The 14,259-nt window shown below is 42.8% G+C and overlaps 1 protein-coding gene across 1 annotated transcript; it reads left to right on the top strand.

Annotated features, from left to right (window-relative positions):
* The first annotated feature begins 1,812 nt into the window (after positions 1–1,812).
* Positions 1,813–13,241, top strand: sid4 (secreted immunoglobulin domain 4). Its single transcript, XM_084711263.1, has 8 exons — positions 1,813–1,970; positions 3,001–3,147; positions 3,238–3,372; positions 5,759–5,931; positions 9,508–9,694; positions 9,794–9,973; positions 12,229–12,495; positions 12,596–13,241. Exons 1-8 carry the CDS (start codon positions 1,922–1,924, stop codon positions 12,598–12,600), a joined length of 1,143 nt encoding a protein of 380 aa, XP_084567389.1. The 5' UTR covers positions 1,813–1,921; the 3' UTR covers positions 12,601–13,241.
* Positions 13,242–14,259: the final 1,018 nt, after the last annotated feature.

Genomic DNA, 14,259 nt, shown 5'->3' with positions numbered 1-14,259 from the left:
TTTATCAAGTGGAGAAGCTGCTGAGGTAGACATTTTCCAGGAGTATCTGATAACTTTAGAGAGTGCCACACAATGTAATGACTTGTTACTTTGATAAAACACCCTTGATTTGGTCAACAATGTAAATAAAAACATTACTGCAAATGTAATTATTACATTAATTTGTGATAATGACTTAACAAGATGCTGTGTGCATATAGGATGACGATGTTGTAGTAATACATAACATCCTGAATCTTAGAGGGGTATTAATAAATTAGTTAAACTACAGTACACTCTGTAAAGAAGTCATAATAACTGTTCTATGTTAACTTTTAATGTTACATTATCCAAATGTGTTGTATTAACAGAGACAGACTTTTTATTGCTTTTTTTTAATTCTGCTAACATTAAAGTCATTTGTTACATATCCGTCTAGATGTCATCGTCCTTCCCTGCAATGAAACTACACATCTGTGACGACTGAGGATTGTTTCCTTTATAAGTCTAACAGCCAGTGGTCTATGTGACAGTATTGATCCAAACTAATCTAAGATGAGAAATTAGAGTGATCATTCTCTCACAGTAATTTCGGATGGCCCCATATGTTGTTTCCTTCCAGAATGTCTGAACGGAGGAGCAAGACCAAAAGACCTGAGGATGATTCACTGTAACGTCTCCACAGCTGAGTTTGGGAGTGATGGAAAAGTGAATTAAGTCTTTCCAACATAAAAAATATGTTGTTTCTTTTTCTGGCCGAGTGCCAGTTAGTCCCATTATATCTGAGAGTTGACAGATGTTTCTTCAGAACTCTGCAAATCACACCAAAACAAGCCAGATGAATAAACAGCACTACAGGTAAGAGAAATATATGTTTTTGTTTTTGGGGTGAACTGCCCCTTTAAAGCATTATTTATAATTTCTCTCCAGCTTTACTTCAGGTGACTAAAATTAAAATCCAGTGTCAGTTAGAAGAGGTCACTCAGTAGCGTGCAGATCTCCACCAGGCAACCTGAATAATTGGATGTAACCATTTTGATTAGTAACTGTAATTTAATTGCACATTTTTTGTAAATAATGGATTGCAATTAGATTTACTTTGTAATTTAATTACATGTAACTAGTTACATGGACACAGTAACTCTCCAGCACTGCATACAGATTGCCTCTGGCCATGGCTGTCACTGGCATGGAGCCACAACAAGGTTTTTCAAGATTTTTCAGTGAATGTCAGAGATCCTATGGCGTACTGTCATGAATGTGCACAAAAAAGAGACTGATCGGTCCAGAATGATTCAAGATTAGGTGTGGACAAGCGCCAGGTCCATTGATCATGCAAACACATGCAAGCGATCGCACGTTCTTCTCCAGGCTTATGCTGGGTGGAGATGGAAAACAGAGCAAAAACAAATACAGCTTTAATTTGAGAGCACTTTGAATCCTGTTTCATGACAGTGACACACGTCACTGTGGGCTCTCTGGTCATTACAGTACAGACACAGTACTGACTGCAGTGAGATAATTTTCTTGAAAAGCAAAGTTGTTATCTGAAGACTAAAATGCTGCAATCACTGTCCTCATGTGGTGTAGACACACTCATCAATTAACATTGTTAGAATTCCCAAAGTGACAAAGTCCAGCTTTCATACTAGCACATATCCTACAGCTTCATGACATGAGTTATTTGTAACTCACTGGATATCATCCAGGCACAACGGACAATTTGTATTTTGAAATATAACAGTTATTTATTATATTAAAAGCTAAATAACAACATAGTGGTGAATGCTTTGTACGTGACTGGCACGAGTGGACGATGTTTGATCAGTGGAAGGGGTAAGTAGGGGTTAAAGGTCGAAAGTGATTGTATGAAAAAGACAGAGACGGACAGTGAAACAGAGACTGTTGACAGAACAGAAAGTGGGACTGTTCTCTGTTCATCATGGATTTCTCACCTGCTGTTCTGATCCTGTGTTCTCTGTTATGTTCAGGTAATGAATCTCATTTACTCTGAACATTTGATTCAGCAGATGCTTCTCTGTTTCTTTGCTTTACATTTGTAGAAATTGCATATTTTTGTACTTTAAAGGGTACAAAATGATCACCAGGGTTGGTGCAAAATCTTGAAAGTTTGGAAAACGCTTGTATTTGAATATTCATGCTTCATTTCATCACTCACGAAAACTAAAAAATCTTTTAATATTTGAAATGAAACGATTGTCATATTGGTCATTTATAGCTGAAGAAATCGTCTGTTGATCCTCTCTGGAAATCAGGAAGCGCTAAATAATCATGATCAAAACAAACAATCAAAGTTATCATGACCTGCTGGTGAAATAAACAAAGTGACAATATACACTGATTTCTGTGGTTATAAAAGAATTTGCGATTGCATTTCTAGCAACACTTTAGATGTGATGGTAAAGGCTGTGGGGTGAATCTTTGGTAGATTCTGGTTTAAGAACTTTGTCAAGCAAACCCTGTCAAAAATATGTGCAAGAACTTTGACAGCAGTGTGTCCTTTTAGAGTTAGTGTCCAGATTACTCTGTTCAGTCCACAGACCTCGCTGTCAACCTTTGGAAGCTGCTGAAAGTGTGTTCTGTGGATTATGCGTAGTTCTGGGGATGTTTCTGGAAGGACACATTGCTGCTGATTTATTCTTAAATGTAGTTTTTCAATGCTGTCAGTACCACAAACAGAAATCTGGACAAATCAAACCATCTGCATGGTGACTATTTTGTCAAATTTGGGAGAGCCAACCCTTTAATTTAGTATATAAAGTTTGTCATCAGAGAAATATGAGATGAAAATGTCTTTGAGAGAATTTTAATAAATTTTTGTGTTTTTTGTTTTTTTTTGCTTTGTCATCAGTAGCTCTCCTGTTCAATCTGTGTATTTGCTCAGCTTGTTTGCTTTGGGGCTGGTGTTCGTTTACACTGTGTTTTTACCCCGTCTAGTCTAAAGGTTCACAGAGTTGCAGAGTCACATGTGTGTGTTCTTGCATGTGTTTGTTCTAACAGTGGCTGCTCAGGGTCCTGTCGTCTCGGTGGAGCCCCGCACTGCCACCGTGCGCCAAGGGGAGTCTGTCAGCTTCAGGTGCCAAGTGAGCGGCGCCCAGCCAGCTGGATCCATAGAGTGGAGGAGACCCAATAGCCAACCACTGCCAGGTCAGGGGTGAAATAACATATAGACGCAAGTGTTGTTTATACAATGTTACCATATCTGAAGTTTGACTGAATTCTGCTTTTCCCCTCCAGCAAATGTAAAGCTTGGTCCTGGTGGCTCTGTGCTGACGGTCACTAATGCCCGACCTGCAAACCAGGGCCAGTACCACTGCACTGTAGGAACCTCTGCGGGCCGCGGCTCCGCCACAGCTATGCTCAACGTCAAATGTGAGCTTGCCCTCATGATTCAGTCAGAAACTGTGTGGCCTCTGAAGGAACATGCTATGTGGGCTCCATTAAAAAATATACCAGAGTTTTTTGTGTTGGCCCCAACAAACCCCACCTCCAGCTGTGGGCCCCTGAGGATTTCACCACCTCATACTAGCCAGCCTTGTGATCGCAAAAGCAGGGAGGATTTCAAAACTAAAAATTTTGTTTCCTGCATTTTGGTGACTTTAAAATAACCAGGGCTGAGAGGGTTAGTTTTAAAATGTATTCTGACACAGTTAGTAATTACCTATTAGAAAATATAGCCAGTAACATAATCAAAATATCACAATATTAAAGTACTGTTACTTTTGGATTACTTCAATATAAAACATGGTGAGACTTAAAACCTAATATAGTGTTTTTAGGGCTGCAACTAAGATTATTGTCATAATCGGTTGATTATTTTCTCAATTCATCGATTAGTTGTTTGGTCCATAAAATGTCAGAAAATGGTGACAAAATGTTGTTCAGTGTCCACGATGACATCCTCAAATGTCTTGTTTTGTCCTCAACTCAAAGATATTCAGTTTATTGTCAAAGAGGATTGAAGAAGTCAGAAAATATTCACACTTAAGAAGCTGAGGCCGTGATCATGAATTAGCATCTGTGCAGTGTGCATGTCAGCATGTTATTTATTTTAAAATTGTAATCCTGCTAATAATCCCTATTTTTACTAAATATATCTGTAATCTGATTACATCTTTTTTTCAAATCTAAAACTGAAATGGAATACAGTTATCTTTTTTGTATCTACATTACATAATCCTGTTACTTGTAATCTATTACTCCCCAAGCCTGAAAATAACAATATAAGCACACTGAAACAGCATTTTTATATTAAATATTTTTGATTTCATGCTTAATTCTGAGGAAAAAAAATACAGAATAATTTGGCAGTATATCTCTTGCATAAACTAATATTCATGTTTTTTTGTCATGCATTATTTTTGCCTTGCCCCTAACAGAAAAGTAACATGGCAGATTTAAAAAAAAATGAATGCCTTTTTCCTTGAAAACTTAATCTGTTTCTCCAGGGAGTCTGGTTTGATGTAGCTGTGTTGTTGTGGTAGAAACAGTAGACTTTTGGAGTTGCAGGGGCCACACACGCTGCACAGTGACAGAGACAGCTTGTGATAACTGAAAGGAAAAATGGGTGTGAAGATTTGTCATAAACTGGGAGAAATGCAGGAGAATTGTTATCCCTGGAGGAAATAAGGAGAGGGCATGAAAAATGAGTTTCTCCTGATAAAATCAGGCGGGTTTGCAAATATGTATTTTACCCACTAGGGGTCGCACTAAGTGTTTGAGTGCATCACGTATTAGTTTAGGGGTCTGTGATGTTAAAAAGTTTGAGAACCACTGCTCTAAACTAACAAAAATTATACCACAGATCTCCATTTGATAAGATTTTGTCCTAAAGGCTCCCCCATCTGATAAGATGTTTTATTACAGAAAGTGTGCAGCGTTTCCTCTGTACATTCAATACAGCTCTGGTACTTTGGGCAATAATTCTAGTTTTGTCTTATATTTGTTGCTGTTCGGGCCCTGCAGAGTTTTAGAGATATCAGCCATAGAGATGTCTGACTTCTCTCCAATATGACAGCACTAAATGGCACTTGGTATGTGATGCTCAAAGTGCCCAAAAAATACATTTGAAAAATCTCTTTCCAAAAATCATGACTACCTTCTTTCTACTAGAAATAAAGTAGTTTCAGTAGATCCTAAAGTAGTTCTGGTAAATTCTACTGCAGCATGAAAGTAGTTTCTAGCAAAACTGCTCACAACAAAGTTTGTGTATTATCTTCAGTTACCTGATCATGATTTTTTTTGCTTACAAACACCAGGCAGAGTACTCAAAACCACTTCTGTGTTAGGTCCTGCTACAGTAGGTGTCTCTTGGACCACATTTTGCCATGATGACTCACACACATACACAGACTCACAAAGTGAAAACAATACCAGTCACATGCTGTTGTGACTGATGTAAACCACTACACACTATCTGCTACAGTGTAGACAGACACAATGAGCAACTAGCTGGTGAACATAGTGGAGCAGTTAGAAACTAAAGAGACAGATATTTCCATCAGGAGTTGGTGGAGACTAAAACAGAGCTAGAGGAGAGTCAATACTGGATTTACACTCATCAAGTGAACACAGTCACAACTCCAAATGTATGATAATGTTGCTCTGTGACTACTGGATGTGTAAATAAGTGACTGCTAGTTCATCATATCACCTTAAAAGTTGATGATATGACAATTTACATTCCTGCTGTCCACAAGTGGCTAAAAGTTTCTGCAGGTTTAATGTGTCTGTCCTGTCCATTTGTCCTCTCTGGCAGTTGCTCCCAAAGTGCGGCTGACACCAGAAGGGCCCCTGCGGGTCAGGATGGGTGACCCCGTGTCAGTGGAGTGTCGTGCCACGGGCAGGCCACGTCCCACACTGACTTGGAAACGCCAAGGGTCCACCCTGCAGTTGGTTACCACGGCAACAAATGATGGAAACACCATACAGGTGAAATATGAGTGCATACTTTAATTTACTGTCCACATTTTAAAGCTACTTCAAGGAACCTGCAAAGATACAATGTGATTTATTACGACAAGGTTGTAAAATGAGATTTTGTGGTAGTTCTCTTTGATTGACTGATTGGAATTGAGTAATAAAAATATAGAACAAACTAATTGATAAAGTGGGGTGCTGAGGATGTATTGAGCAGTCTCACAGCCTGAGGGAAGAAGCTGCTCTTCAGTCTCATGGTGTGGCAGAGAATAATTCTGTACATGGCACTGGAATTTTGCCTTCTTCAATTTTCCTAAGAAATACAGCCCATTGTCCTTGAACTGCCACCTTACTGTGGTGAAGGGGTTTGAGAACCTGAATGATCTTAGGAGCTATGTTGTCGGGGGCTTGTTGCCCCTGGCAGGGTCTCCCAACTAAGAGCAGTTCCAATACCCCCAATGAATGATTTGAGATCAGGGATGTCTATGTCGCCTGGCTTGGCGTTACCAGGGCCCCACCCTGGAGCCAGGCCCGGGGTCGGGGCTCGCAGGTGGGTGCTTGGTGGCCGGGTCTTTGCCCATGGGACCTGGCTGGGCTCAGCCCGAATGAGCGACGCGAGCCCGCCTTCCTGTACACCCATCACCCGTGGAAGGGTTTAGAAGGGGCCGATGCAATGTGGTTTGGGTGGCAGTCGTGGGCTGGGGCCCTGATGACCCAATCCCACGACATGGAATCTGAGTGTGGAGACATGGAATGTCACCTCGCTGGGGGGGAAGGAGCCTGAGCTAGTGCGAGAGATTGAGTGGTTCACCTCCACGCACAGTTTGGGCTCTGGAACCCAACTCCTTGAGAGAGGCTGGACTCTTTTCTACTCTGGAGTTGCCCACGGTGAAAGGTGGTGGGCTGGTGTGGGCTTGCTTATAGACCCCCAACTCAGCCACCATGTGTTGGAGTTTTCCCTGGTGAACAAGAGGGTTGTTGCCCTGCGCTTTCGGGTCGGGGATAGGTGCCTCACTGTTGTTTCGGCCTAAGGGCTGAATGGCAGTGCAGAGTACCCAGCTTTCTTGGAGACCTTGGGAGGGGTGCTGGAAAGTGCTCCAACTGGGGTCATTCTGCTGGGGGACTTCAACACCCAGTGTTACCTGGAGGGGCGTGACTGGGAGGAATGACCTTCCTGATTTGAACCCAAGTGGTGTTCTGTTATTGGACTTCTGTGCTAGTCACAGTTTGTCTATAACGAACCCCATGTTCAAGCATAAGGGTGTCCATCAGGGCATATGGCACGGAGATGTCCTAGGTCAGAGGTCAATGATCGACTTTGTGGTTGTGTCAACTGACCTTCGGCCATATGTCTTGGACACGGGTGAAGAGAGGGGCTGAGCTGTCAACTGATCACCACCTGGTGGTGAGTTTGTTCTGCTGGCAGAGGAGGAAGCTGGACAGACTTGGCAGGCCCAAAGGTACTGTGAGGGTCTGTTGGGAACATCTGGTGGAACCCTCTGTCAGAGGGGTCTTCAACTCTCACCTCCGGGAGAGCTTTGACCAGATCCCGAGGGAGGCCGGAGACATTGAGTCCGAATGGACCATGTTCTCCACCTCCATTGTTGACGTGGCCATTCAGAGCTGTGGCTGTAAGGTCTCCGGTGCCTGTCGCGACGGCAATCCCCGAACCCAGTGGTGGACACCGGAGGTAAGGGATGCCGTCAGGCTGAAGAAGGAGTCTTATGAGGACTCCTGAGGCAGCCGACGGGTACCGGCAGGCCAAGCGTGCTGCGGCCCAGGCAGTTGCAGAAGCAAAAACTTGGATATGGGAAAAGTTCGGGGAGGCCATGGAGGAGGACTACCGGTCAGCTAGGCTGGGGACCCAGAGGTTGACTCATTCATCACCCAAGCTTAAGTCACTGACGTAGTTCAGAAGCTCCTCAGTGGCAAGGCGCCAGGGGTGGATAAGATCCACCCTGGGTACCTCAAGTCTCTGAATGTTGTAGGGCTGTCTTGGTTGACATGCCTCTGCAACATTGCGTGCCAGTTGGGGACAGTGCCTCTGGACTGGCAGACCAGGGTGGTGGTCCCTCTATTTAAGAAGGGGGACCGGAGGGTGTGCTCCAACTATAGGGGGATCACACTCCTCAGCCTCCCTGGGAAAGTCTATTCCAGGATACTGGAGAGGAGAATTTGGCTGATAGTCGAACCTTGGATCCAGGAGGAACAATGCGGTTTTCGTCCTGGTCGTGGAACTCTGGACCAGCTCTATACCCTCTGCAGGGTGCTTGAGGGTTCATGGGAGTTTGCCCAACCAGTCCACAAAACATGTGTCAACCATGTCCCTCATGGCATTCTGTGGGAGGTGCTTCGGGAGTATGGAGTTCGGGGCCCTTTGCTAAGGGCCATACGGTCTCTGTATGACCGGAGCAGGAGCTTGGTTTGCATTGATGGCAGTAAGTCAGACCTGTTCCTGGTGCATGTTGGACTCTGGCAGGGCTGCCCTTTGTCACTGGTTCTGTTCATTATTTTTATGGACAGAATTTCTAGGTGCAGCCAGGGGACAGAGAGAGTCCGGTTTGGGGACTACAGGATCTCATCTCTGCTTTTTGCGGATGATGTTGTCCTTTTGGCTCCTTCGAACCAGGACCTTCAGCATGTACTGGGGTGGTTTGCAGCCGAGTGTGAAGCGACTGGGATGAGAATCAGCACCTCCAAGTCTGAGACCATGGTTCTCGACCGGAAAAAGGTGGCTTGTTCCCTCCAGGTCAGAGGAGAGTTCCTGCCTCAAGTGGAGGAGTTCAAGTATTTTGGGGTCTTGTTTACGAGTGAGGGGAGGATGGAGCGTGAGACTGACAGATGGATTGGTGCGGCGGCAGCAGTAATGTGGTCATTGCACCAGTCTGTCAATTGAAAGAAGGAGCTGAGCTGAAAGGAGGGTGAGGAGCTCTGTCACCCGGGAGGAGCTCAGAGTAGAGCCGCTGCTCCTCCACATCGAGAGGAGCCAGCTGAGGTGGCTCGGGCATCGATATTGGATGCCTCCTGGGCGCCTCCCTGGGGATGTGTTCCAGGCATGCCCCACTGGGAGGAGGCCCCGGGGAAGACCCAGGACACGCTGGAGTGACTATGTCACTTGGCTGGCCTGGGAACGCCTTGGTATCCTCCCGGAAGACCTGGAGGAAGTGTCCAGGGAGAGGGAAGTCTGGGCATCCCTGCATAGACTGCTGTCCCCGCGACTTGGCCCCAGATGAGCAGAAGACAGTGGATGGTTGTTGAGCCTTCTTTACCAGGATGGAGATGTATGATGTCCATGACAGGTTTTGTGTGATGTTGATTCCCAGGAACCTAAAACTGCTCACGTGCTCCACCTCAGCTCCATTGATGTAGCCAGAGGTGTGTGTCTTTGCATCCTTTCTCAGAAAATCGACAATCAGCTTCTTGGTTTTGCTGACATTGAGCAGTAGGCTGTTTTCTGTGCACGACTCCGCAAGGCTGTTGATTTAAGTCTAAACGTTTCAAATCCATGTTGGCTGTTTCATAACTGGTTAAAAACTAAAAGAAACAAATGAAAAGAACATAATGATTGTCATCTCTTTCTTCTCTCAGTGGTCTGCAGTGCATCCAGAGGACTCAGGAGTTTATATTTGCCAGGCTCAAAACAATGAGGGGATGACAGAGGTCAAAGTTGAGATCATTGTTGAGGGGGGTCAGGGAGCCCCGGTGGCCTCAGTGAGCCCCACTGAACTGACAGCAGTGGAGGGACACACAGTCACAATAGCATGTCAGGCCAGCGGTAAGATGTTCGCATGCATGTGTGCATGTCTGAACACTCCTACTTCTTCTCTCATTTGTCCTTTTTCGCTTCATCTTCTCGTTATCTTATTTTTTCCAGGTTCCCCTCCTCCTGTCATCACCTGGTCCAAGCTACGAGCACCATTGCCGTGGAAGCACACAGTGGTTAATGGAGTTTTGACGCTGACCAGCGTGGGGCGACAAGATTCAGGACAGTACATCTGTAACGCGACTAACATACATGGTTACAGTGAGGTGTACTCGCAGATGGAGGTGGAGAGTGAGTCACATTATAAACACACACATTGTACATCCAGATTCTTTTCTTTTCTCATTGGTCATGATAAAAGTAGGGGGGCATAAGGACACACATTCTTTCTTTAATCAAGTAGAAGTACAGATACTTGTGCATGTCTCGTCTTTTAGGTCGTTTTCATCTTGTTATGTGTTTTACATCTTGTTAATGTCTGCGTGATATGCATTGATTGATACGCCAAGATTTTTTACTTGTGCTATTCAAGCTGAAACTGGTCTTGTGATTGTCTTGACTCCCCTAAAATACATTTAAACTTAAGTAACAAGCCTGCTTTGAAAATATCAGGATTAGAAAGCGCAAGTATTTGTGTTGTAAAATGTAAAAATGGAGTAGGGTTCTCACGTCATCAGATTTTCACTACACGATTATTGTAGCCAAAAGAATTCATAAGTTAAAGGTAAAGGTCAGCTTTATTGTGACAGTCTCTGCATTTATTCTATCCTATTATTAGGAGTAGTGGGCAGCCTGATGTGTTGCTGCAATCCACTGTACTTGGATCTCAGAAAAAATACCTCTGACATGGAAAAGTGCAATGGAACGGTCATTCATGTTGGAATTCTGAGTCAGAAACTCAGGAAAGATCCATCAGACCCAGCAGAACTTATCTTTTCACCAGTTCTTACTCTTGTTTGTATTGTGGAAAATGCTGTCACAACTTTGCAGTTGCTGTTTCCATTCAGGTGATTTGTGCCTGTCAGACTCCTCTGTTAGCATGTGGTATGAGCCTTCTCCTCACATCTCTTTCAAAGGGGGCTTATCTGTTAAATCAGCTGCTGGAGATGCCGTGAAGTTGTGAAGACACCAGTTTGCTGCAGGCATCAGTGTTTTTCCAAGCAAACGTGCTGAGACGTATTTAGATTGGACGTCGGCTAGACTTCCAATTTGCAATGGACTGCAGCATAAGCCTGCAAAATTGACCTACTATACATGCTCTTGAGCACCACTGTGCTGCCCATGATGATGGCCATTCATGATGACAGTATTACTGGGATATCTACACAAACATTTTTAAAAAAGAAAAAAACAAATATTATGCTATCGGTCAAGTACTTAATTTACTAAAGAAAGACAAAGAAATGGAAATTGTTCAAGAGCATACATTATATTTAATGGGTGCTGGATTATTTACACAGTGTTATCATATGTCTTTTATTAGCATATCAATCACATAGCATATCATATCTCATACAGATGCCTGAAAACTCTACTTAAAGCTGCTATGAGGAACTTTCATATTGTGTCGATTTTGGAGCCCCCTGTGGACAAACGTGGTAGTGTTTCCATCATAATAACTACAAAAAATTAAATCAAAAATAAAAATTATCTAAATAAAAATCTGTTGTTTTTTAAGAAGCAATATGTAGCAAAATTGTGCGTGCAAACAGGAGTGCAGTCCAAATATAGAGTTGGAGCCACAGACTGTATATTTAATAGGTTGAATTCCTTTTTAATATACCTGCCACCTCCTCCCCAGACTTGTGGAAGCTCTGCAGGCTGCAGGAACACTGCAGGAGTGCAGGATGTATGTAAACTGACAATAGCAAGTGATGATGAGTCCTGCACTAACATCTGATCAGCTGTTAATAACTGTCAGCTGTCTGTCGCTGTAAATCTAAGCCTGTTACCCTGAAAACAAAGGCTGCTACTCTGAAATTACAGACGCCGGACTTTGAGTTCAGTGCCTGCCTGCCTGTCAGATTCAATTTAACACTTATAAATGTCTACTGCTTCTAAAAGATTCTCAGTGATTTCTTAAGACTCATAAACTGACACCTACTCATTCAGCGAACATTCGGAATTAATTTAACTCTAATTAATGTGAAACAGGCAAACATTCTGGAAATTTCAATATAAATTCCAAAGGAGTTGTCAGAAACTCAAGTATTTCATCTTAACATGTTTCCTTAATCTCTGATGACATATTCCAGTCATTTTATGATTTATTACATTAAATATATTACGTATGCCTTCTTTAACTCGCTAACATAGGACTCACTGTAACTATCCCTGGGGAAAATGTAAATGCAGGCTTGTTTTATCTGAGATCAAGGAGAATCCAACAGTGGTAGACATTAAGAATAACTACAGAAATAGTTGATCTTCTTGCAGATGGTCTATTTAACTTATGTAGATCATCAGTAATAAACTGAGATGGTTTCACAACCAGGTAAAAATGTCTTGCAGTAGCTTTAAGTACATGATAGTAATCTTCTTTTCAGGTCCTCCATATGCCACCACCTTGCCCGATCAGATGAGGCTCCAGCCTGGAGATGCCCTGCAACTGCAGTGCCTCGCCCATGGCTCTCCTCCCATTAGTTTCCAGTGGAGCCGGGCAGGCAGGGCGAGCCTGCCTCCAGGAGCAACGACCACAAGGGATGGGAAGCTGCTCATAGCCCACGTTAAAATGAGCGACAGCGGGACGTACAGATGTGTGGCCACCAACCACATCGGCTCCAGTGAGGCACAGGCCAAAGTTGTCATAAAGGGTGAGCTGGTGTTTTCGATGAGGCCTTCAAAATAACTGATCTAAGTGTCTCCTCTTCCTTTTCGCTCTCTAATCTTTCCATTCTTTGCTTATTTTTACAGCTTAATCCACTGTGGACACACTATGTCCACATCTATGCAATATAAACCATCTATGCAGCACTTACAACTTCTGCAAGCCTGCTCTGAAGCCATGAAGATGTTCAAATTAAGTTAACCCTGAGAAATCAGACAAATTATATTTAATAGATTCATATATGTTCATGTATTAAACTGAAATATATGAATGCTGTTCAAACCTTTGGTTTTATTGTGCATATGGGGATAATTTTGTATTTTTTAGAGAACTGATATTGCTTTGACATTGCTATTGTTGTCCATGTCTCATATCTGCCTTTGGGAAGCTTTTCTCCAGCACTATGAGTGGACCAACATCCTCCAGTATGTGCATGTATGCGTTTCTTCTGCTGGAGTGTCTCTGTGCCATGAGTCCCTCCCTTCATGTTGTCTGCTAAGTCTACACTGTGCACCACATACTGTGCTTTTTAAAATTGAAAGAAGGGTACAAAACAAGCAAAAAGTTGATCTGACAGGAAATGCAACAAAGACCAAATTAAAAAAAGTTTCCTTAATAAAAATGAAAATTGTGTTGTAAGCAGTCAGTCAGGACTTTATTTATCCCATCATAATCAGTTTTTAAAGCTATAATATGTAACACTTCTGCATTAAAATGTCTAAACACAGTGTATATTTTGTGTTGTGTACATATGTTATACCAAATGTTTCCAACAATTGTCAAACCCACAGAAATCTCTCAAGGTAATGATGCATTTCATACTAATTGCTATAACTTCCAGAGAGACACTGAATACATCAGATACATTAGAGAGTGAAGACAGAGGGGGAATCTGACTAAACATTACCTTGTCAGTGAGCATGATTTCTGCCATGTCAGATACACTTTCATCAGCTATTGTACAACAACTCCCATGATCCTACACTACTTCATCATCATCAAACTATGTCTTTTGTTATAATTTTAGACAAGTGGTGCCCAAATGTTTTCAGGTCAAGAGCCCCTATAACAGATGTACATTAGACAGACCTTAAATTTGAGAGAATTTTGTCTTGTATTTTTTTTCTATTTATTTTTAGGTTTGAAGAAGTCTTCATAGTCAATAAAAAAACTAAGATCACTATAATTTTCATTCCATCAAAATGGCAAACCCCTGTTGTCCCAACATACAAAAAATGTAATAAGTTAAAATATTCTATTCCTCATTAATTTTGCTGGGGACCCCCAATAAGCCACTCAAGTCCCCAGATCCCAGTTTGAAAACCACTGCTCGAAACTCCCTAAAACACCACAATGTGTCTGCATGTGATAGATCCTTTTGCAATCCACTAGGATAACCCAAATGCAGAACACAGACTCAAAATGCAGAGTGACAAAAAGGGGTTTTACTGCAATAATAGTGAGTGAGGCTGAAGGGGAAAAATCCAGGGGAAGGAGGCTGAGGGGAGCGGGCTGATGGCAGGGGAACAAACAAGGTTGGAGGAGTTTGGCTGGCTGGAAGTGTGGCAGAAGGACGGGCAGGCGGGCAGGTAGACGGTGATCCTGTGACAGTGGAAAAAACAAGGTAAAAATCCACAAAAACTTCATGAGCAAAAAACAAGGTAAAAATTCTGTTTTCAAAAGTGGCCTGGAGTGTGACTGTACCACAGTGGTAGACACAACGATCTGGCAAGGACTGGAGAGGAGAGCC

Source organism: Lutjanus erythropterus, chromosome 3, assembly GCF_056507025.1.
Source record: "Lutjanus erythropterus isolate fLutEry1 chromosome 3, fLutEry1.hap2, whole genome shotgun sequence".
Taxonomy (NCBI): domain Eukaryota; kingdom Metazoa; phylum Chordata; class Actinopteri; order Lutjaniformes; family Lutjanidae; genus Lutjanus; species Lutjanus erythropterus.
Note: the sequence above shows the minus strand (reverse complement) of the source record. Positions and strands in the feature narration are given on the sequence as shown.